At 41.0% G+C, this 23,243-nt stretch overlaps 1 protein-coding gene across 1 annotated transcript in view; it reads left to right on the forward strand.

The window, feature by feature from the left end:
- LOC137903453 (receptor-type tyrosine-protein phosphatase U-like) overlaps window positions 1–23,243 on the forward strand; it is a 91,810-nt gene that overhangs the window by 51,316 nt on the left and 17,251 nt on the right. Inside the window, exons 6-13 of the mRNA XM_068747603.1 lie at window positions 660–831; window positions 1,472–1,765; window positions 7,207–7,527; window positions 11,596–11,705; window positions 14,599–14,800; window positions 16,703–16,805; window positions 17,412–17,691; window positions 20,157–20,193. Of these exons, the coding sequence (XP_068603704.1) occupies window positions 660–831; window positions 1,472–1,765; window positions 7,207–7,527; window positions 11,596–11,705; window positions 14,599–14,800; window positions 16,703–16,805; window positions 17,412–17,691; window positions 20,157–20,193 (1,519 nt within the window). The remainder of the gene's footprint in view (window positions 1–659; window positions 832–1,471; window positions 1,766–7,206; window positions 7,528–11,595; window positions 11,706–14,598; window positions 14,801–16,702; window positions 16,806–17,411; window positions 17,692–20,156; window positions 20,194–23,243) is intronic.

Below are 23,243 nucleotides of genomic sequence, written 5' to 3' on the forward strand. Positions count from 1 at the left end.
AAATAAAAACAAGAGATGGTTCATTTTGAATCCTGCGAGGACATTAGAGTAAGTTATAATCTGTTTCTAGCTTCAGGCTTCCATCCGTTTTACATCTAATTTCATATTTGCTAGCAGCGATGCATCCCCCCACCCCCCCCCCCCCCCCCCATCCTTTTACATCATTTCAAACATCCAGATGTCAAACCCACTTATTTGGAAGAAGCATGAGCAGGGAACAGTTTACATAATAAACTGCTTATTCTGTGCGAGAGATGCATTTACTACAGCTCACACCTGGAGCATCTCATTAAAAGGGGTAGCCTCTGATTCGCTGTGCCACTGGTTGAGCCATTTCCCAGCATGCCGGGAGTGCTAACACATTAGCATGGTGAGGGATGACGAGATGTCAACCTGAGCCCTCGTGCTGGTGCAACATCCCAGGAGGCCTGCTTCACCAGTAACTGTAGTGAAAGCACTGTTTCTACCTGTGACATTTATCACATTATCTTACTGCTTCATGTCGCTAGCTAATTCCATCGTTCCTTTTCCCTTACCATCTTGCTTGCAGCTTGTCTGATATGCCGCGTACACTTTCAGGTAAACAATGCGAGTGTGTGGTTGTCAGGTTTGTGTGCTAATGAATGATCTCTCGCTGTGCTCTTTTGTTTTGCTGTCAGAGGAGGAATGGGATGGTGCTGGATGCTCCCCTGCTTTCTCGATTGAGCCATAAACGGCTGATGGCAACTTTCCAGGTGGAGGCACAGCGTGGGGAGCAAGACCTTTACCGCTGCATCACCTCATCCCCGAGAGGAGCTGCCATCTCCAACTTTGGAGAACTCATTGTCAGAGGTAAGTTAGATATGGGAACATGTATTTGTTTCATGTAACAGTGACTTTTCTTAAAATCCTCTGAAGACTGGTGGATGTGTATTGGATTCGAACCAACAACAGCCCACACTCTTCTTTTTCTCATACATGTGCTGGCCTTACTTGACTCGGTTTGACAAACCGAGTCAAGTAAGTCAAATAGATCTGCCCAGCATGGCAGGGGTTTGCAGCTTCGTTCCACCATGGCTGCTCCTCATGTAAAATCTAAACTGTTGAAACGCAAACTCTTCTTTCCTGCAGTATTATGGAATACTTTACAAGCAAAACTACAAAACGATCTGATTAATTAATTTGATGTTCGCTGGGTTGATATAACTTGATATGTGCAGAGAAGACAGAATTAGTTCTACAATTATTCATACAAAATAAGCTTTATGCAGCGTCATTAGTAGTCATTACAATGCACAGATTTGTATGACTCAGTGGTCAAGCAGACCAAAAACATGGTGAAACTATGAAACAAAAAAAGAAGTGACTAAGACGAGAAACCATGGCTCCTCCTTTGCTTGCATGACTCTGCTTGTTTCTCTGAATCTTAATTACAATAGCATTAAACTACATTTAGTCAGACAGTATCATCACAAGTATTCTATATTTGCAGTGCCCCCAACACCGATTGCACCCCCGCAACTCCTGCGGGCAGGACCCACCTATCTGATCATCCAGCTCAACACCAACTCCATTGTTGGGGATGGGCCAGTCATTCGGCGTGAAATCCAGTACAGGGCCAGCCAGTCCATGTGGACGGAGACTCATGGTGTGGGCTCGCTTACATATAAGGTTTGGCATCTGGAGCCAGACACAGAGTACCGCATCAGTGTCCTACTCACCCGGCCCGGGGAGGGGGGCACTGGAGCACCGGGACCCCCCCTGATCAGTAGGACAAAGTGTGCAGGTGAGGAAACTGAGCTTTCTTGCACAGCATCGCATTAGTTCAGAGGGAAGTGCCTCAGTAGCAATTTTGTAGATTAAAAAGTGAAAAAGGCAAGATAGGCTAATGATGGGACATATTTCTTTCTACATTTCATTCGTTCCTCTCAACAGCTCCACATCTGGAAATCCTTCAGTCAGTCAATAAATGGCCAAAAGTGGAGAATAATCACCTGCTCTTGTTTTGACAATCAGCAAATATGGAATCTAGAATAGAGAATGTGTTCTTGCCTATCCTATCCAGACACTTTGCATCAAACTGACGTGCCTTTTTATTCAACAGTACTCTTCCTTTCAGGGCCGCAAATTATTTACATAAATGTTTGAATGCATGCAAAGCATTTTTGGGCCCATTGTGTCAAAACTATTTATATTCATGCTGGATGCAAAAAAGAAAAAATATTGTTAACTTGTTGCACAATCAAGGAGTATTTGTTTTCTTATTGTAGATATCTGTTGTGTGTCTGTTTTAACTCTATGTGAAAAAAACAACAACTATATTTAAGGTTATCTAAGCCCTAAACTAAATGAAATACTTGAAGGAAAAAAAATCTAACTTAATGTGTTATTGGAGGACATAACAAAACATTATTTCTGCAGTAACATGAAAAAAAATTAATGTCATAAAAAAATGGTTGCTTGCCCATAAGTGGTTAAAGTCTCATGCTAAGTGCTAAATCGGCATTAAATGTAGTGTTGTGGAAGGATGTCAGCGCCTCACCCAGGTCTGAACACACTGCAAACCAGATGTGGTCAGACAGATCCCATTACACTCTGATTACAGCGTATTTACACATGTTAATGTTTGGATGTAAATAGAATCTAAAGAAGGCAATGTTGGATTGTTGGTCGGGGGGTACAGACTAAAATATCTTAACAACTGCAAGATTCAATGCCAAGGATGTTTAAACCAAAGAAAGAGGTTGTTTTGTCTGACAAATCAGTTAATGAACTATAGTATTTGTCATCGATAGCCTACAACCTGAGATAAAACACACCAAGGTTGTTGCATAGACTAAATAGGAAGAGAATTGGTCTAATGATTACGCCACATAGCACCATTTGTGCATGCTGTAAACAATAGATTTGAAGAATCTGCTCAAAAGAAAAGAACACCTTGCATTCCAGCTCTGATGCTGTGAGTTCTGAGCTGGAGCTGGGAGCTGCGTCAAACTGTTTTGATGCGTCTCTTAACAACTTGTGTTTTGCCTCCAGCCACTGGGAACACAAATTGTGTTTGCTGTCATTAGAGTGCTGACGGTGTCTGATGCTTTTTAGTTATTTATCCAGGGCTTGCCTTTAATAACTTGCATGCAAATGAAGAATCGAGATATTTCAGTTCCTTGAAAACAACAGATTGTTGATGATGTTTGCAAAACTCAGTTTAAGTGCGTTTTGAGTTAATGTCCGGTCTGACCCGACTCTCGGAGAGCGTTAAGTTTAACAACATTTTATGAAATGAAGGTCCTCCTGTGTGCAGAGGGCCTGTTTGCTTCCTCTCAGCTGTGTTTTAGACACACTGCTGCACAAATCGGGTGAAAAAAGGCACCCTGCCACTCTGTCAAGTAGACAGCATGACGCTCCCATCACCTGCCACACTCTTTGATCCACTTTCGTCAGTGTCTTCCCCTCGCCCACCTCCTGTCAGCTCGCTTTGCACACATCTGAAGCTATATCCCCGAGGAGGAAGCTGCAGACAGCAGAAAGCCCTGTGACACAAAGCTCTGTGACACATTAGGAAGACAAATTCATCCAGAGAGAGCCACGTCTTTTAGCACCGGGACTTTCTTCTTTCTGGACATTCGTTGAGTGTGACGTTTCATACTGACATGGTGCCATTGTCGAGGGTGGCCAGCCACACGGAGGCCCAAAGTGGTAAATGAATGATGGGGCTGTGTGTTTCCCCCCCCACACAGTGTCCGCTCACCCTGTGTGGCCACACAAATATGCAACCTTGGCATGATTGCACATCACTGATGCACCTCTGCCTTTATGCTTTGCATAATTACAACCATGTGCACATGTCCCGATGCAATAATCTCATTTTTACCTCGACCATGAGGTTATGTTGATACCCGTGTCCATTTGATTGCTTGACTGGTTTGCTTGGATGCAGGATTATGCAAAAACCTGCCACACAAATTTCCATAAATCTTGGTTGAAGGACAGATAGCTGGGAAGATCCAGGATTTCATACTTTAGTCATTGCTAGATTATCAGTATTTGCTGAGGGATGTTGCGCTCAACATGCTGCATGTAACGGTTTTTTTCAACCTTGGCAGGGGAATGCTTATTACAGACTGCTATTGTTTGAATTGATCTAGTGGCTCAAAATGTTCCTTCTAGTAAAATTATTTTCATATTACAGTACTATGTTAAATTCTCAGCCCGTTCACTGCAAAGTCAACATGTGTAAATGCTTAAATTGTGTCTAGAACACAGTTCACGTGGCTCTAAAGTAACTGTCTCGTCTTTTGGGCTGTGTCTTTAAATATTTTTTTAGATTTAGTCTGATCTGTCCTCGAGGTTAAGGATTAAGTATCTTATCACTTGTCTTTATTGTCAAATGTACTTGTCAGGGGTATATGTCTGTCAAAATGGACTGTGTTCAGTTTATTTATTTATTTTAGATCTCTATTCTAAGCCCGGACAGGTATCAAATAAAACTGTCTCGAAGCCAATGAGTGTCAACAAAACAGATGGATATCCGAGGATAAAATTCAAACTACAGATTCTGTCAGAAACTCGACCCGGCACAGCATGTCCTCAATCCGAAGCCCATGTGGTCTCACTGTAAGCATAAGGCTGTGCATTGATAGTCCGTCACAATACCAACATGGCTCCTGGCAGGAGGGACGGGGTTTAGCAGCAGCTCACCGAGGCGGCTGTTAAAGATGATGAGATGAAACGTGCAGACCCATAGGGACTCTTCCTCATTCATCTCTTTCCACTTCCCTCGCTCATCTCTTGTGCGGCCTTCCCTCCTCCGCTCCCTCTGCCTCTGGCTAATCCCTCTGATTAGGCTAATCAAGCTGAATTTCAATTTGGGGGTCAGGACTGGCGGAGGACTGGCGGGTGGAGAGGACGGGACCGAGCCTGCTTTAATGATGAGTAATGGCGTCTCGCAGAAAAAAGCGGCACATTTGGTTCGCGGGCCTCTGGTGGCAGACCTGGATTTAGCAAGATTATACTGCGCTACAGAGCTGATATTGTTAAAAGGTCGACATCAGGAAACTTATTCCATCCAAAAAGAAAAAAGGTTTTAGCTTGTGCCAGTCATGGCTGCGAGGGCACAAATCAGCCAGACGCTGCCCTTTTGGGAAAGAGCAGACATATTTTACATCAGCAAGGTCTGTGAGGATATTTCCATCTACATCTCCTCTCTGTCCCCTCAGAGCCGATGTCTCCTCCGTGACATTGCTGCATTCGTTTGCGCAGCAGCTTTTTGATCTATGTTTAGTTGAAGCATCATGGCTGTCACCGTCGCTTCCTGAGTTCGGCCTCCCAGCGATTTACAGCTCCGTACTGCCAGTACATGCCAGGCTGAAGGCATTGCCTCCCATTTGGGTTTATCTGTCTCGACAGTACACTTGATGTCTCCGGCCGGGCCGCAGGACAGAAATTGCCCTGTGTGCATCAACTGGACATTTTGCAAGATGGGGACGAGAAGACGTGCGATCACAGCTTTCACACGTGACGCCCTTAATTAGACATCTACCACTCACCATTGATTCCCTACTGCAGCCGTACTCGTGGAGTTCCTGTCAGGAGAGATGCAAATCTAGAATGATGTGTTCTACCACAATTCAGCTGCTTCCTTGGGCAGTTTTATGTTTTTATTTTTTTTATTGATTCACCCCTCTGTAACCTTGTAGTGTAAGCTGTAAAGTCTGTTGCAACCGTTGTTTGCCCCCCTTTCCTCATCAGTATTCCTTATTCAAACTCTACCGGCAAGGTAAACATATAGTTTTTGGCATAAATCATAAAATTGTGCCGCTACATGCAGGGACATCTCATCTGATCTAATAATAAATAAAGGTATAGTTTTTCATCTACTTATGCATCCATCTTCGCTTGCATCAGCATCCAGGAGCCAGACACCTGTATCCCCAGTCAAGTCCCCGTGGGACATCACAGGATGTGAGCTGGCTGGATGGGATGGGTAGCCCTTGGACCTAATTTGACGTGCCCAGAATAGGAAAGCGTTCATGAGACATCTGCACTAGAAGTTTGATTCTGCTGCACAGTTCTTCTGTATAACTGGGAATTATCGTCATTCTTAAAGTCAGACCTAATGCACCGAAAGAACTTAGGAGAGGGTTGAATAATAAATTGATACGGAACAAATCTGCCCCTTGATTGCATCTTCCCGCTTTCTGAACTTGTGAAAGGCAAATATCTTGCCGGTCAATGATTTTGCATCTTTTGGTTCTGCCTGCAAGAAGAAAAAAATACTTAGATTGATTACTGGGATCTGCATGATATGAGCCTTTCATTATATCCCCATTATGCAAAAGGTTTTTAAATATGCCTGGTGTGTGTTAATGAAAGAAAATGACGGCATTTTAAATGGTGCTTTTTCCATTTTAGCAACTATTCAAAGCACTTTACAGCATGGGTCAGCATTCGCCCTTTCAAAAACGCATTATTAAACTGGTGCGAGATACTACTTTGAATTTTTTTTTTTAATAGGATCTATCAGAAATTGTTAGCATATTGGCAATAATGCAATATCTTGCATCCCTACTGTGACTTTGACTCCTCTTTGCTTAGTATCAGCAACTAACCATCCACCAACACCCAACAGCAAAGTTAGCAAGTAGCTGGTGAGAACAGTGAAGAATTTGAGAGTTTATATACATATATATATATATATATATATATATATATATATAACAGGGCAATAAAGACAAATAAAACGAGCTGTGCTCATCAACTTGTATTTGTAGGTCATCTTCTGCGTTGCAAAAGCAATAGCCCCTTACGACTAGTATAGGCGCTCGGGCCTAATAAATATTCAGACTAGAATGAATGTTAGACACAAGCTTTTCCTGACTTTTCAGTCTCACAGCCTATAAAGTTGTACTAATTTTTAGTAAGCTCTATTAGGGTTAGGGTTATTTTCTATATTTTATAAAGATATGTTGTCTTTATTATTAGCAGATTATACTGACGATGTGAAATGTGTTAATTCTGAAAAGAATATCAATGAAATGTGTCAAAATGCGAGTAAATGACTTTAAAAATTAGACTGTAGTTCTGTGACTTGGTTCAACCACTAAAACGGTGGCACTGACTTTCTTACTCTCACTGTTTGATGACTTTCATCTGCTTCTCTTGCAGAATAGATAAATACTTTTTATTTGCAGTTTTATTAATAAAATGTATGTTTCTCCCCCCTCTCAGAGCCCATGCGTGCCTTGCGGGGTCTGACGGCTCCTGAGATCCAGCCCCGGCAGCTGGCTCTTCAGTGGGAGCCCCTGGGCTACAACCTGACCCGCTGTCACACCTACTCCTTGTCCCTGTGCTACCGCTACTCCATGCCAACAGGGGGCAGCGGAGGGAACAACGCTACTGTCAGAGAGTGTCTGTCCCTGGATCGTAACACATCTCACTTCACGCTCAGAGACCTGCCACCCTTCCACTCGGTCCACGTCCGACTGGCACTGGCGAACCCTGAAGGCAAGAAGGAGAGCAGAGAGGTCACCTTCCAGACCGAGGAAGACAGTGAGTCGACTTATTATTATTATTATTATCATTGTAGAAGACAGGTATGGTGAGCACCGAATGCATGTGTGTGTTGGCTGCCCCGTGTGGCGAATGTGAGTATAGCTTGGGAGTGGGTGTGCCCGTGGGTGTGTGCGTGTGGGCGTGTATGAGCTTTGGAAGGTGCGCACTGACCGGGGACACGGAGCTAGGGGAGAGGCAGTTGGGTAGCCGTAACTTTTGTTGACCGCTTTTACACGCCTTTTGTACGCTTTGTCTGTGTTCTATGGTTTATTTCATCAATCCATTATTCATCTGTGCAATATACTTTTCGGACTTTGTTCATCGCCAGTACCGCCGTACTTGTGCCTCAAATAAATCCACCCGTGAACGCATCCAGGATTCCGCGTCTGTGTACAGACATTTAGCGCGTCGGACAAATACGCAGGACCCAACACACCTCTCAGCGGCTAAACCAGGGAAGGAAGCCGCAACAATCATCATCATTATTAGTATTAGTATTCAAAAGCAGCAGATTACAAAAAAGGTGCAGTTGTTTGTTGATATTACAATTCCTACTTCTTCATGTTCAGATCCAACATTAAAGCTGAAGTCCACCAAAAACAAATGTCATTGCCATGAACTACTCACCCCCTCCCTACCCAACCCATCAGTGGGATGACGTTTCTTCGTATTTAACACATTTCTGGAGCTTCACAGCAAAACAGACTTGCAACATTCTCCTTGTTAAGGGAAGTACAGTTATCCCTCGCTATATCCATTATTTGTATTATTGTAATGATAAAATAAGCATTTTCGAGTCTAAGAAAATTAAGCAGTAAAAATATAGAAATAAAAAGAAAACATGCATTACAACACATGTTACAGTACTTGTACTGTACATATGGAACGAGATCTGCATTCGGAAAACAAAAAGAGCCGCACCAACATGCATTCCAGCATCTCCCCTTCTCATGCCTCGCTCATCCAGTTAGCAGCAGCGTGTGAGTCGTTTGTGTTACCTGATTTTAAAGGTTGTATTCATGGAACCCATGTATGCATGCAATGTATGTGCTAAAACAGTTTTCTGTCATAGCTACTGAATTCTGGCTTGAGATATTGAAGTGTAGTTTTTTGCATTCTCAGTTAATTATTGTGCACCGCTTAAACAAATCCATGCCTTAAGTCAGCCAGCGCCAGTGAAAAAACACAAATATTGACTTACAAAATAAGCTGGATCAGCATAACTAAATGGAAGATCAACCCTTCAAATGGAGACCAGTGCAACATTAATCAGCGGGAGCCCTGGCCGGCAGCAAAATGCTAAAATGAGTTTGCTTATCCATGTAATAATATTGTCCTGTGCACATCAGCAGATTAGGCGCATTCTGATGCAAATTTCCAGAGAGTGAAAGCGCAGAGGGTCAAACACACATTGTTATGTACAATAAGCAAGACTTTTCAATGTAATTGGATATCACAAAGGATAGTCTTGACCGAGTGGGACAGAGTGCGAGGGACTTGAGAGAGAGAGAGAGAGAGAGGAAATGAAATCTCCTCCATTTTTCTTCAAAATACATTTGACTTTTTTGCTATAAAAGTGATATTGTTTTATATTCCATTTCATAATAGTATTTGAAAATAGAATATGTTTGAGACATCACTCAAAATAATCCACACCTACACACCCGCTTGTATAAATGGAATAATATACAGAATCTAGGATGGCAAATTCATTTGGTTTAACCAGTTTGGAAGTGACAGGTTTTTATTTTTTCCAAAACTTTACTTGATATTTTGAGTGCCAGGACACATAGAAAGTTTTGCTTTTGAGCCATTGAATGCTAGTCTGACAAGATGACAATCCCCATTCCCCCCCGTCACAACGAGAGGCACCATCACCATCACAACTACAGTAATTGAGCCACAGCTGGTGACAGTTCATCCTGCCTTCTTCCTATTGGGCTCAACAATCAAACGCGAGTGTTGCGCTTCCCTACGCTGTGTATCTGCTGCACAGGGGAAGCACATTTTGCTGTCAGAAATTCTTATTTACATCAGAATGTTCTGCCTGCGCTGCGTTTCCTGCCTGTTTCAGCTACTGAAGCTGACAAATGCATAAGCATAGAGGTCACCTCATTACTTTTTTGTATCCGTAAAAACTACAGGCGCTTCATTTGTTATGCATTGGATGCATTCTAATGCCAAAACAAGGCCATGTGCAAGCAATAGACCAACTGATATTCCTGTCTGTGAGGTAGCATGAAGTTCAATTTCAGTCAGGCCGCAGGATAATTTGAAAAAGTTGAATGCAACTTTAACTGAAATAAATTAGTAAAATAATTCACTTTTTTAAATAAATAAATAAGGAAGTTATTTCATGAAAAGGAAAACAAATGGCTCTTTTTATATTCTTATTTTTATATTATTGCAGTTTCTGCATTACATTTTAGTACTAATCATGTTTTTCTTACCAAATTATTATGTAAGATCTTCTCTTATGAAAAAAATATTAAAAGAACACGAACAACATTGTTATTCTGTAAATTGCGAAGTTCAGTTTTTATGCACATCAACACATCAAGAATTACAACCAAAAGCTTCCTTCAAACAATGAAAACACGTTTTAAAAAGTTTCTGTGTTCACACAACATCTTTCCCAAACAATCCCTGCGCACACAGATAAACAAAAACAACTGAGGACACTGTACGCATACCAGGGCAGCAGTTGGAGGCGTAACTTTTTAAAAATCAACCAAGAGAATAAGATAAGTGATGCAGCAAATCCACATTGGAGGATTGTACATAAACTAAATAGAGTGTTCAGCACAAACAAAACCATCTGACAGTTTTTGGGACTGTTGCTATCATTGTTTTCTATGGTACTAGGGTGGCTTTTCAGATGTTTAAGCTTAGAGGCCTGTTTTTATTTTTTTCATTCAAGCCAAAAATGCCATTGTCATATCAGTGATGTCAAAACACAACAAAAACACGCACATTCCGGGCCCCTGAAAGGGGAAGGTACATTTTTGGGGGGAAATTGAAAGTGCATCGGCGAAACAGCGCCCTGTCTTATTAGCTTATCTTGTTATGATGCATCAAAGCCCTTGTGGTTAAGAGGGGTTACGTGTCAAACTAGCTCCTAAAAATATCAGACAATTTCTGTGTTTTATTTCAAAGTTCTTTTTTTTTTTTCAATTGTGTATATTCCTGCAGCAGGGAGGGTCATTCAGGTGTATCAGATACATACCCCTTCTGTTGTATCGCTAAAACAAGTGCATCAGATCATCTTGATGTAGATAATCAAGACTATTGCATTGCAATTTAATCATAACTGGTAACTGAAAATAGAGACTCATTAAAAGCAATACCCATTTAATGTGAAGGAACAAATATTTTGTCCTTTTATTATACCAATCAGGAAAATTCAATAATCCAAAACTGTGTAATTGAGGTTGTACTAAAATATATTATTCTCCTCAGTGCAAAGTTAACTCAGTCCATTTTCTGCCTCTGCTGAAGGCTTTTATGTTTTCTAATGCAAAAATAAATCTCATAAAGATTTAGAAATTATTCCAAGTGCTTTTTTTATTTTATTTTAATCCAGTCAGTTATGATCTGTCTACATTTCAGAAACAGGACATGCAGTAATTGGTAATCCAAACCTAAAACTACCAGCTATATTAACAGCCTTAAGCTTAAGCATTGTCTTTATTCTCATTCCCTTTGCATGTTTGACGGCTCTTAAATCCAAGCGCCAACAATCTACTGTGAATGATTAGAGCTGCTTATTCTCAGTTGAATGTGCAGCACTAAAGAAGAAACATTTACGGTCGTCCTTGAAGCTCTGTTATCAGACAGTAGAAACCAGAACCTCAAATCAATCCCTGAAGCCTGAGTGCAAATCAGTTTCCTTTCTCTCTCTACGATTTTCAGTCCACTCCTCTCCCTCTCTGGCCCTGCATGTGCCTTTTTGATCCTTTAAAGGTGTTTTTACCCTCTGGTAAAACTGACCAAATATAGTCCATTAACTTTAGCCCCTTGCAGAGTGTTTGTTTCAGAGACGCTTGTTTTTCTCTCCCGCTCTAGTTCCTGGCGGCATCGCTCCGGAGTCTCTGACCTTCACGCCGCTCGATGACATGATCTTCCTTAAGTGGGAGGAGCCTGTGGAGCCTAATGGTCTCATCACACAGTACGAGGTAGGGTTTCTCAATAGGAAAAAAAATAAAATCCAGAACAATAGAGCTACCCTTGCTTACAATCCTCTCCAGGTGCAGGATGTTATTTTACCCTTGTCAATATCTGCTTTATTTTTCCTCCCCCCATGTATAATGGCTCAAATCACGGAGAAGTCACCTTCGTTCATGTTAAAGTTTGATTTCCCCCAGGCTTGTTTTTTGTTTCTTTCTTGGCCAAACACTTGGATGCACACATGAGACCAAGCCGCTTCAGTGGAGAAGACCTACTTTTCACAGTTCATGAGATTTACTGTATATGTTCATATGGTAATGAAGCTGAGGCACGGACTTCAGGCTGTAATTACATGGGGGACAACCACTGTAATTACTTATTTGCCTAAGAGATGCCTCCACAAGGGGGCAACTCTAAATGTTTCTAATTAATTATTGAAGGCCCCATAACAACTTGCAGACCTTTATGTCCTGTTTTTTTCTGCAAGTGAAGTCCCGCCATGGCTCAAACATGACCAGCTGATGGGGAGATAAACCATTCATAAGCAGGAGCATGAAATTGAGGAAGCATGCTTGAATTAGAACCGGGCTATAACCTCCACATACACATATGCTACAAACCACCACTGAAATTTTGCTGAATTTGCATTTCTTGCGGCAAATTCCATTATCAGTGTCTCAAAAATCTGATAACAAGAGAAAACAAGAGAAAATCTGATAACAAGAGAAACTGAACAAAAAAAATGTTACAAGCAACATTATTTTTCTTTGGTTACAGATAAAAAAAATTAAATAACATGGATGCCTGAAGGTTTGGGTTTTTGTTGTCTCTAATGTTCCATATCTAAACAATATTTCCATTTTTTCCTATTAAATCCCTTAAAGCTATTAATTGCAATCAGAAATATTGTTTAATCAGAGATTTCGTGTATGATATTTTGTGTTTTTCCTCCACGGGAACAAACACCTTATGTTTACATATATGGCCTCAATTGACCAGAGGCTCAGTCAGACAAGCTGAGTAACACAAAGAGCAGAAATCACAATACGAGACTCCCCATGATAATAGTGACCGGAGGAATTAATTTATCTACAGAAAATGGGAAGACAAAAAAAGTTGTTCATATATTCAAATTTGCACGTTTGTGTCTTTTATAATTGGTCTTTTCTTTTTATTTTTTTAATTACACTGCTGTCAGGGTGGGAAGGTGGACACACAATCTAGAATCTAGTGACACACCTGTGCAGTCTGCATTACGTTATTATCACTGTGATAATAATGTATTACTTTTAAATAATATGTATTGTTAATACCTGTACACAGTGACAGTGCTACTGTACTCAATGCACAGTAGAGCATTTGGCTAGTCAAATAATACGAAAGGTTTATTGCTATTCTTATAATTCACATGTATGGATTTTTATACACATTTATAAACACTCATTAAAAAATATATATATATTTCGTCACTGCATTTAGCATGTGCTCAGTCTCGAGAGCCTCCATTGAGCCATATGCCATAGAAATCTGTGCAGCATGAAGCGAACAACCAATATGACAGATTGTTCAGACTCTCATGTTAATGCCACATATTTCACAGTCCTTACTTCATCAAATGATCCAGAAAATGGCTGTGAATCCAAAATAGTGCTGCAGGATGAGGATGTGGCGTCGACTCTGATTATCAACAACTAACTGCAGCAAAAGATTTATTAGATCAGCCCTGTGAGACAACATCTCTTTGCGGTCGTCCGAAGAAGATTCATCGTGAGGCATTATCCCACGAGAAATCCTTTTAAATAAATGCTCATCTAAATTCAATCTTTCAAGTTGGGTGATAAATAAGCCAGGCTTTTACTCATATTACGATGAGTCCAGATGCTCGTACAGGAAGATTTGTTCTGACATAACAATTGTAGGAATAATGACTTCTAATGTGAAGGTCAATAATCTACCTTGATGTTCCAGGGATTTCAATCATTTCCATAAACTCATGAATATCCTGCAGTAAATTTCCCAAGTTACGTCTTGCTATTTGAATCTCTCCTGAAAGACTTGGCAACAAGGAACAGAATGGAACATGTTAACTTTTTCTACATGAAAATAGACAAAATACTTCCACTTTCACCATTTTAACCAGCTTTCCTGGTTGTTTGCATATTGATAGGCATCATTATTACCTGATTACCTTTGGAGGCATTTCTTTGATCGTTAGCAGAACTACAGAAAAAATACTGGCCGGATCTTGATTAAATTATTATTTTTTGATTCCGTTAAATACTGAGAGCCATCCAGATACCCGTCTGGATGCAAAAAAATAAATACAAATCAGGGTTTTCGAAATTACTTATAATGGAAGCTTTTTCAAAAAAATCACATCCTGTAAAATATGCATTCAATTCATTCACCAAGAGTGAACACAGTCATAAAGGGGTCCGATATGCACTATCATGCAAAATGTCTTCTGGATTTGATCCAGAATGAGGTCAGGAAACAAATTAATACATTTGCATTGAAAACTCAATTTATGGATTAAAAAATCTGTTAAAAAATACACTTCAACTCTGATTCACTTTTACGGATCATGGTTGGTGTATAAAGACACCAAGAACAATCGAGAACCTTTTGATGATGAGCCACTAAAAACATGCAACTTGGGTCCAGGTCGTTATTGTAAAAGAGAATTCATTCTCAATTAACTTACCTGGTTAAATAAAGGTTAAATAAAACAAAGCCAGATCACCGTGTTGACGGTGTAAATCCAATTACGAGGGGAATGAGCTGCTTGGCAGAGGTCGGCGCTCTCTGAGTATTTTTCTAGTTTTGTTTATGTGAAAACTTGATGAGCTTCCAACATGGATAAAAAAAAAAAACCTTGTGGTGTGTTTTCCCTGATTCCAGATCAGCTATCAGAGCATTGAGTCTTCAGACCCAGGAATTAACGTGCCGGGACCTCGTCGTACAGTGTCCAAGCTGAGGAACGAGACGTACCACATGTTCTCCGGTCTTCATCCCGGAACGACCTACCTAGTGTCAGTCCGGGCCCGTACCGCCAAGGGATTTGGCCAGACAGCGCTCACTGAGATCACCACCAACATCTCTGGTGAGGCCATGCACATATTGTATTTGATGAATTGATTCATCCTGATCATGGTGCTAAGAAAAAGAAAAAAGTCATATTTTTAGTCAAATGATTTCCAGACAAAAGCAAAGGGAGAATAAGCGAAGCTCTCTTAAGGCGCTTCAGATTTAAATTGCATTCATACCATTAAATTGCTCAAATTATCTTTCGTCTCACCCAAAATGCATCTCCTCCGTTTGAGGAAATAACAGCAGACCTGAACTGAAGTGAACTGTGAATTCAACGCAGACGGATTCCTTTTTTTTTTATCATTCGACGGTGACACATCAGCTGATGTGTGCTGGTGTGGATTTTGGAGATCAGTCTGAAAGATGTGTCTGTGGGGAATGCGAAACGCTCTCGTCTACAAAATGATATCTGTGAGTTGTTTCACTAATTGTGTTTACTCGGATGAAACATCGCATGCCGTTCTGATGTTTTCCCTTAAGAAAAAGGAGGAGTTAGTCAAGGGTGTGGATGATTTTTCTCTTCCAGAAATCCATAGAAATGTAGTGGGGGGGGGGGGGGACAAGCATTCCAAACAGGTCAGCAGATTTGGCTTTCTGTTTTACGGAAACGCATGACGACGAATCTTTTGATGCTGCCTGAAAGAAGAGTGTCAAGTTGAAAACCTGGGATTCTGATATTCTAAGCCACTTCTCTGTTGCTGAAACGCCGGAAAGACCTCTGTTTACGACAGTCTGTCAAGAATCTAAACAGCTTTTAGACTTTTGGCGCTTGTTAGCAAAGGCTGAAGCTGCATGTGTGACATTTTTCAAATCTTGAACCAACGCAAGCATTTTTTGACTTGTACTTTGGAGAAACAGTTTAACCCTTTAAAACAAGAATCCAGTCATTATCTACTCGGCCCCCCACAGATGGAATGTCATCTGATTTGCGTTCCTCATCTGGCCCGGGAACTGCTCAGGACCCCCGGCCCCCCCAGGAGTTATGGGTCATTTTGCTCCTAAGAAGGAAAATTTGGAAAGCCCTTCTCCATTAATTGCAACCATGACCCGAAGCCAGGATAAAGTCGCTAGAAAATGTATTTAAAAATACATTTTTAAATACGGGCCGCTCAGATCTTAACTCCACTAAAGTCATTGACAATTAGTCTGGACAGCTTCATCTATTGTAGCCCCACATTGTTCCACCTGGTTTGAAGGTGGATTATGTTGCATCCGTCCAGCCATCCATCCGATTAAGCCACCCCAACATGCGCTGGCCCCACACAGCCCTTAACTCTGCGTCGTCTAACACAGCAGTCAGTCTGGCAGCAGTCGGTGTGTGTTTTATTCTCATGACAATTTACATAAGCAGATTTTTTTCACAACAAGCATTCGTCAGAAATGTTTTCACTTCCATTCTGGAGACTTTTTTTTGTTTTTGTTTGTTTGTTTCAGCTTATCTGCCGTTCCAGGGTAGCCATTTGCTTCACTGTGTACTCCAGTTAATTCCCTCCCTGTAGTAAACAGAGATGGGAACACTCAACCTCATTGTCCCCAGAGCTTTGCTGAGGTTGTTCAGCTTTGGGATTTGGCCTAATTATATTATAAGGGCTCTTGTTTTCTCAGTAGTTTGGCTGCTGTTTCCAGTCATCATCAGTGTGGGAGGCCTTCACTCCACGGTGGCACACAGGGGGATGTGTGGGTAATGAATAAAGATAGCACACCATACTTTGTTTTTATGTAGGGGTGAAAAAGTTACTGAAACATCCAGGCAGGAGTGAAGCTACATTCTACTTTTAAACTCCCGGTGATACAGTGATGATAACACGTACACTAAACCTCAGAAATGAGGTTTTTTTTTTCTCAACAGTGATTCTACTTTCTTTGGCTTGACCTCAAAATTCTGTCTTTTTCCCAACTTCCTTTCTATTTCCAGCACCGGTCTTTGACTACGAAGACATCCCTTCTCCGCTGAGCGAGTCGGAGAGCACCATCACCGTGCTGCTGCGCCCTGCGCTGGCGAGGGGTGCTCCTGTCAGGTACAACTAACGCACTCTTCTCTCCTGCGCTCGCTTCATTCAGCGCTGATTCCCACAGTGGCATTTATATCAGCCGCCCAAAAAAAAAAAGATAGCTTTTTGGTGAATAGTCCTGTAGGGTTGCTGCCAAACAGAAGCCGTTTTAGGAAGAGTGTATGAAGAAGCGCAGGGGTGGGGGGTTCTATTAACGTATGTAATGAATGTATTAGATGAGCTTTGAGAAAATACAGCTGTCACTTAGATATCTGTGAAGATCCATGCCATTGGAAAAGTACTGATACTGTAGTTGGCAAGATTATCACTCTGTACAATGTTATTATTATTATTATTATTAATATATTTTGAACATTTTGTGGTTGCAACTTGGTAATAAACTCTCGCCCTTCTGCTGTCAGACGATGTTCGAAATGTCAGTTACTGAATACAGACCACGTGGACATTTTGCAATTGGCAACCAAACCCATTTGAGAACAAAATAATATACAATCTAAACAGGTTTTTGATTAATTGGATAAAAAAACGTTTGAAAATGTTGGCCTTTATGCTTAAAATAGACACCACTAAGCATGCTAAAATGTTAATAAGCTACCCACTGTCGTCTGCCAGTGCCTACCAGGTGGTGGTGGTGGAAGAGGACGCGTCCCGCCGGGTGAGGAGGAGGGAGCTGGGCACCGTCGACTGTTTCCCCACACCAAACGGCCACAATGGGCCGCCGGTCAAAGTAACCCCACATTACTACACAGCCGAGCTGGCTCCCAGCAGTCTGCCTGAGGCCACGCCTTTCACTGTGGGCGACAATCACACTTACAACGGCTACTGGAACAGCCCTCTGGACCCGACCAAGAACTACCTCGTCTACTTTCAGGCCACCAGCAACTTCAGAGGGGTAAGAAGAACTATTGCGATGTGCCACCAAGCTCCTGCTTTTGTGAAGCTCAAACACATTGCTCTTATGTTTCAGCAACAACCTTGACAATCAATTTAGATTTGCGCCGAGCAGTAGGAAGGAAGGAGGCAGTATGCTGGCAGTCCTACGAGACATAAAGTACCGCTCTGCATAAAAAAACAGGTTTTATTTCGTGCCAAATAGGGGGTGCAATGCATTTTCGGTCAGTCTTGGGTTGATTGCTTTCTGCCCGTGAATTTAGAATGTTAATGTTACACCATTTCTAAGTGAGAACACTTGAAAAACCAGATTTAACTGCCTTTGGAGGAAAATGACAGGAAGAATGCAGGATGTGCATCTTCTATAATCGCACAGCTGTCATAGCTTCCCTCACATCCCAGCTCTTTAAAATCTGTCAGTATTGTTTCTTTCTGCAGGGAAAATCAAACCCTGCGTTACCAGGCTTTAACAGCTTTAAAGAATCCAAAGAGCAACTCCTTGAGCAACTGGGAAAAGTGACTGAAGCGTGACTAAAGAATGCGCTGACAGTGCGCACAGAAGCGGTGAATGTAAATAATATTTAATTCATTGGGTCCATATGGAGCTGATGTATTTCTGCCTGCTTGCGTCGTTTCATCCGGATATCCAGTATCTGGTTCTGGGCCACCGTCGGCTTTTTTTCCCCGAACTCGCATTATTTTGACAATTACCAAGGATAAATTAGATGAGTGTGCCACCATTGGATTGAAGCAGTTATTGCTTTGGGAGGTATGCCTTCAGTGAGGCTTGAAAAAACATATGATGGGTGTTACCTGTTTAAATAAAATAAATATACCAGTATGTACCTGTTTTAATTTTCAACCTTTTGTTGTGTTTCCCGTTGCTTGCATTCTGGGATTATGTCTCTCCTCTGACTTTTATCCAGACAGATATTTACGTGTTATTTCCATACGTCTGTCCACGTTCTTGTACATATCAGATACAGTTAATATTAAGTTTGTTTGTAAATGACTGGCTAAACACTGAATAACTGATTTTACTAATAAATATTGAAAGCAAGTGCTCTTGACAGGTCAGCGATTTTGCTTATTGGTGGGTGAAATGATTTAGAGAATCACATCACAACATTTCTGGTAAAGATGAAAGAGTACTTGATGAATGGATCGAATTACTAATGTCTTCTGACAAGGATGCCCATGGTAGCCCTGAACCCACAGAGAACCATTGCCAAAGTTCAGTTTATATATTAACAGTTCTAACCAAGCAGCAGAACGCTAGCCCATGTCTTATGAAGCTAATTATAAATAGAAGAAGCTAAGAAAATAAATGCACATATATTATTTGACTACTTGATGGGCCCCAAAATGGAACTAAAAGGAAACTGAGGATTATGTTTTTAAGGTTCTGTGTCCAAAAATGCCGGTTAATACAGTTTAAACATCTTATGCTTCCAATGTTGATATTTTAAGATGAATTAGCAACTATTAATGAGTAAAAATGTAATACACATTGGTGTTTAATCAATAATGTGTGACTCATCTCAGTCATTTTGCAGATAAAAGAACAACACTATCATAACAACAACAAAAAACAAAAATAATACTAATACATTATAATAGTAACTGAGCATCTGCATTGGACACACTTTATTGCGTATCAACTGAAGCTCATCTTGTAATTACAGACCTCGAAAGCTAACGCACCGCTGAATCTGTGAGGGATTAGAAAGGATTCCAGTTTGATAAGCAGATCCAGTCTTGAACTCAAATTTGATCACATGCGATCCAATCCTCCGCAGGGATGGGCATTCTTCAGCGTGGCATATAGCCATCCTGTTAACAAGATTGGGAGCTCAGTTGTATTAAATTGAAGCTTTAAAAAGCGCTGGTGTTTCAGCGTCAAAGGGCGCCCACCCTGACAGAGGACAGGGTATCACATGACGTACCACTTTAAGTAAATATGACTCATCTGTCACTGTTTGTTATGACAAGAGATTAAAGTCTACTTGAAACAGGTTTCCAATTTAAAAAAAGGTAAATTAGCAATTGTTTTCAGTGAAAGGCTTTTGACTCCAATCTCAGTTTTGCATAATTGCCCATGAAGCCTATTTAACTTCTTTAAATCTTAATTTGGCAACATGCCCTTCCATCGTTCGGCCAGACGTGGTTGTTTTGCAGGTTGCTTAAGCCAATTAGAGCAGGACCTCACACGGAGAAGGGCGGCAGCGATCGCTCATATCATTAGGAGAACGCGTCCTCTTGGACATTTTAATTATTTCCTCCGACCGCACGTCCACCAGTGTTGCAGTTTTAGACAAGGATGCAGATTACAACAAGCTAACTCCTAATTGACTCACACCATGGTTCTTTTTTATGACTATTTTTATTATTATTATCCTGCTCATCATAATGCTTTCATAGTATCAAGACAAATAAATTAACTCAACCTCTTCTTTTTCCACACAGGAGACCAGAATAAACTGCATCCGAATTGCTCGCAAAGGTAACACTCTCCTCAACACTGCTAATTCTGAATGTGCTTCGCTGACATTTTCACATTAATCAGTCATTAATACATTAATTATGATTCCAAAGTGCCCTATTTCCTGATCCATGTGTACTTTTTAAATATAAAGCTACCTAATTGGACTGTTGTATTAAAGTGATATGGTTTATGGCAAATAACAAGAGGACATTATTTTATCGCTGATGTAGATTCAGCTTTATGGTGATTACAAATATCAGGAAAAGCTGACATTTTTTTTACATGTATAATTATAATAAATCTGACCTTGATTGTTTTGACAGGCATTCATTACCTTTACTATATTTATTAATGCAATATTATCAGTTTGTGTGGCCTTTATTGAACATAACAACATAACATTTCAGGTGAAATGCTGGCAAAATAAGCATACAACACGATCAGAGGTCAACAAGAAATTAAGGAAAATATTGTTTAGTAGGAACTACTAAAAAAAATGTGCCTTGGATTTCTTTAGACTGTGTTGCTTGTCCTCAAATTGGGCACCGTTGAGGACACCGTGTTCACTTTGAGTCCCCAGTGGTACAAAGGCGGTTAAATGGACATTAGCTGCTGTAATCAGCGTCCACAAATGATTCCTCCTTATCCTATTTTTTTTGCTGGATGTCGCTGTACTGTGGAACGACACCTTTGATAATGTACTCATTTTAAGTGCAGTGGATGATACTGTTGGTCGCTTACGGTTTATATCTTTTAATGAAATCTCAAATTTGATTTGGGTGCATTGCAAACTGATGATGGTTGAATGCTGTTACTTGAACAAAAACTGCATCATCAACCAAAAACGTTTTCTCCTGCTAACAGGTTTGCTTTTACATGGCACGGTCTTCTGCAGTTGGAGGTGTCTTCATATAAAATTTACAAAAAATTGTGGTTTATGGGGTTCGGGGGCCACATGACTTTTAATGTTGGGCCTTAAGAGGCCACTGCAGTAGATTTTCAGCTTTTTTAAAGCATCTATAACATTTAAAAATTACTTGCTGATTTTCTGCTCTAAAGTATTATTATTATCATTATTATTATTATTATTATTAACCAGTTCCCATAGGTGTCACTAAATCCAAGGACTGCAACAGAAATGGCCAAATGTAAACATTCCCGCATCATGTTTTAGAATTGGCTTTGCAGGGTGTTGGAAACAGCTTTAGAACCGGGGCTTGGACCTGCATACTGCACATCTAAACAATTTAACAACCTTTTTAACTGAACCACTTATTCAGAGGTAAAAATTAATTACACCTCTGCAGGTATTGTGCGAAATTCATTGTAAGATTTATGTTCTGTTACTTTCTGCTGCAAAACATCTTGCTGTATCTGCAGGAGTGCAGAGCTGCACTGAAATGGATTGGATTGGAAAATTATCATGGCCCCTAATATTATCTTAACTACTTAAGATAATAAGGCTATACTGTGCACTGATTTAAAATGACTGACTCCTTTTGTTGAATGGTGCCTTGCAGAGCCTGTGTTTCAGCAATTAAGCTGATGAATAAAACCTTATCATCATCTTTCGTAATGAGGATGTGAAAATAAGAGGCAGGTTATGAAAGCCTAGAATTCAGAAAATGCTCGAGTCGCGGCGGCGGTGGGGTGAGACAGAGGCCGGCAGTTATATTTTGCTCATGATGTTGAATATAAGTCGCATTCTGATGCTTAGGGGTGATGGATCCACTGCTGGATGGGTTTTTCCTGCAGTTTCAACTGCGTGGCACAGAGTGTGTGTCGGTGTCGTCAGCATTTATCCGAGATCAGACTGCTGTTTTGGAGATTTGACGCAGGCTTCAGTTGTTTATGGTGCCACGGGACGGGGACGGAAGCCCTCGTGTTGCTCCCACCTCAACAGAGATGCCGATGGAAAGGTGAAAGCAAACCATCCATCCATGTTCTCACTCTCTACCTCTTGTATCACTGACACTGACATTTTGGCAAACCCCTCCTGGGCTCCGGTGGCTTTGAAATCCAGACTGCAGTATCCCTTTTCTTTTTCTCCTCGAGAGAGGAAGCGACCAGGAGTGTTTGCTTGACAGGCGGGAAAAGATAGAAAGCTCTCAGTTCAAACAATAGGGGAGCGGGTGAGAGACAGAGGGCGAAATGGAGTCGTTCCCCTCTTTCCTCCCGACTGATTTTTTGTCTGAGGTTGGTAGCACTCTTGAGAAAGGTGGCAGTTAAATTGGATTCCTCTCCCTGAACTCGTTCTTATCTGAAGTGCGATGACATCAAGGAACCTTACTACTGTCTGCTGGCATGTCAAATAAGTGGAGGAGTTGCGCTCCAGGCATATTTATAAGAGCGATTTTTTTTAATTTTATTTTCTACTGCAGACAGAAACACCCAGAGGGCATGCGGATGTTACTCCAAGTCCTCCAGAGGTGGCGCAGCGGTTCTCTTGAGACCAGTCCTGACTGCTTTCCTCTCACCAGCTTCCCACGCATGTTGGCCAAGCTACTGCAGTCCCCACATGAAGCACAGCCGCCATTATCTGGCATAAAAAAAAAAAAGTCGGAACACCATCCATCCATTTTTCTCGAAGATGACCCCCGTTTTATCGGGTCACAGCTGACTATGTGTGAGAGGCGCAGCGCCACAGCCCCGGACATGCTGCCCCCAGAGCATCTCGGGGCGAGTCAGAACACGTTCATTTCAAATCAAATCATCATCAAAGGCAGCATTCTGCTACAAGGAGGGTTTTATTCATTTCAGCTCAGCTGCTCGAAAACCGTCGTATTCACATTTTGGCTTTTGAGGCATTTTCAAAAATATGATCAAAAATCTTTGTGACACTTCAATGGAATGAAATCCTACCATGAATTCTGAAATGGTTTATTCACGCTCTATTTAACCCAACTGTTGAGAGACCCATTAACATATATAATGAGCTAGTTTCAAATATCAAACTTGACAGATTTATGCACTTATAGATCGTTATAGTGGTTCTAAATTGCCATCATTACCCCTCTGTGTGACGTTATTGGCTAGGACACAAAAAAAACCTAACAATGTAAAAGATT

This window comes from Brachionichthys hirsutus, chromosome 13 (assembly GCF_040956055.1).
Source record: "Brachionichthys hirsutus isolate HB-005 chromosome 13, CSIRO-AGI_Bhir_v1, whole genome shotgun sequence".
NCBI lineage: Eukaryota > Metazoa > Chordata > Actinopteri > Lophiiformes > Brachionichthyidae > Brachionichthys > Brachionichthys hirsutus.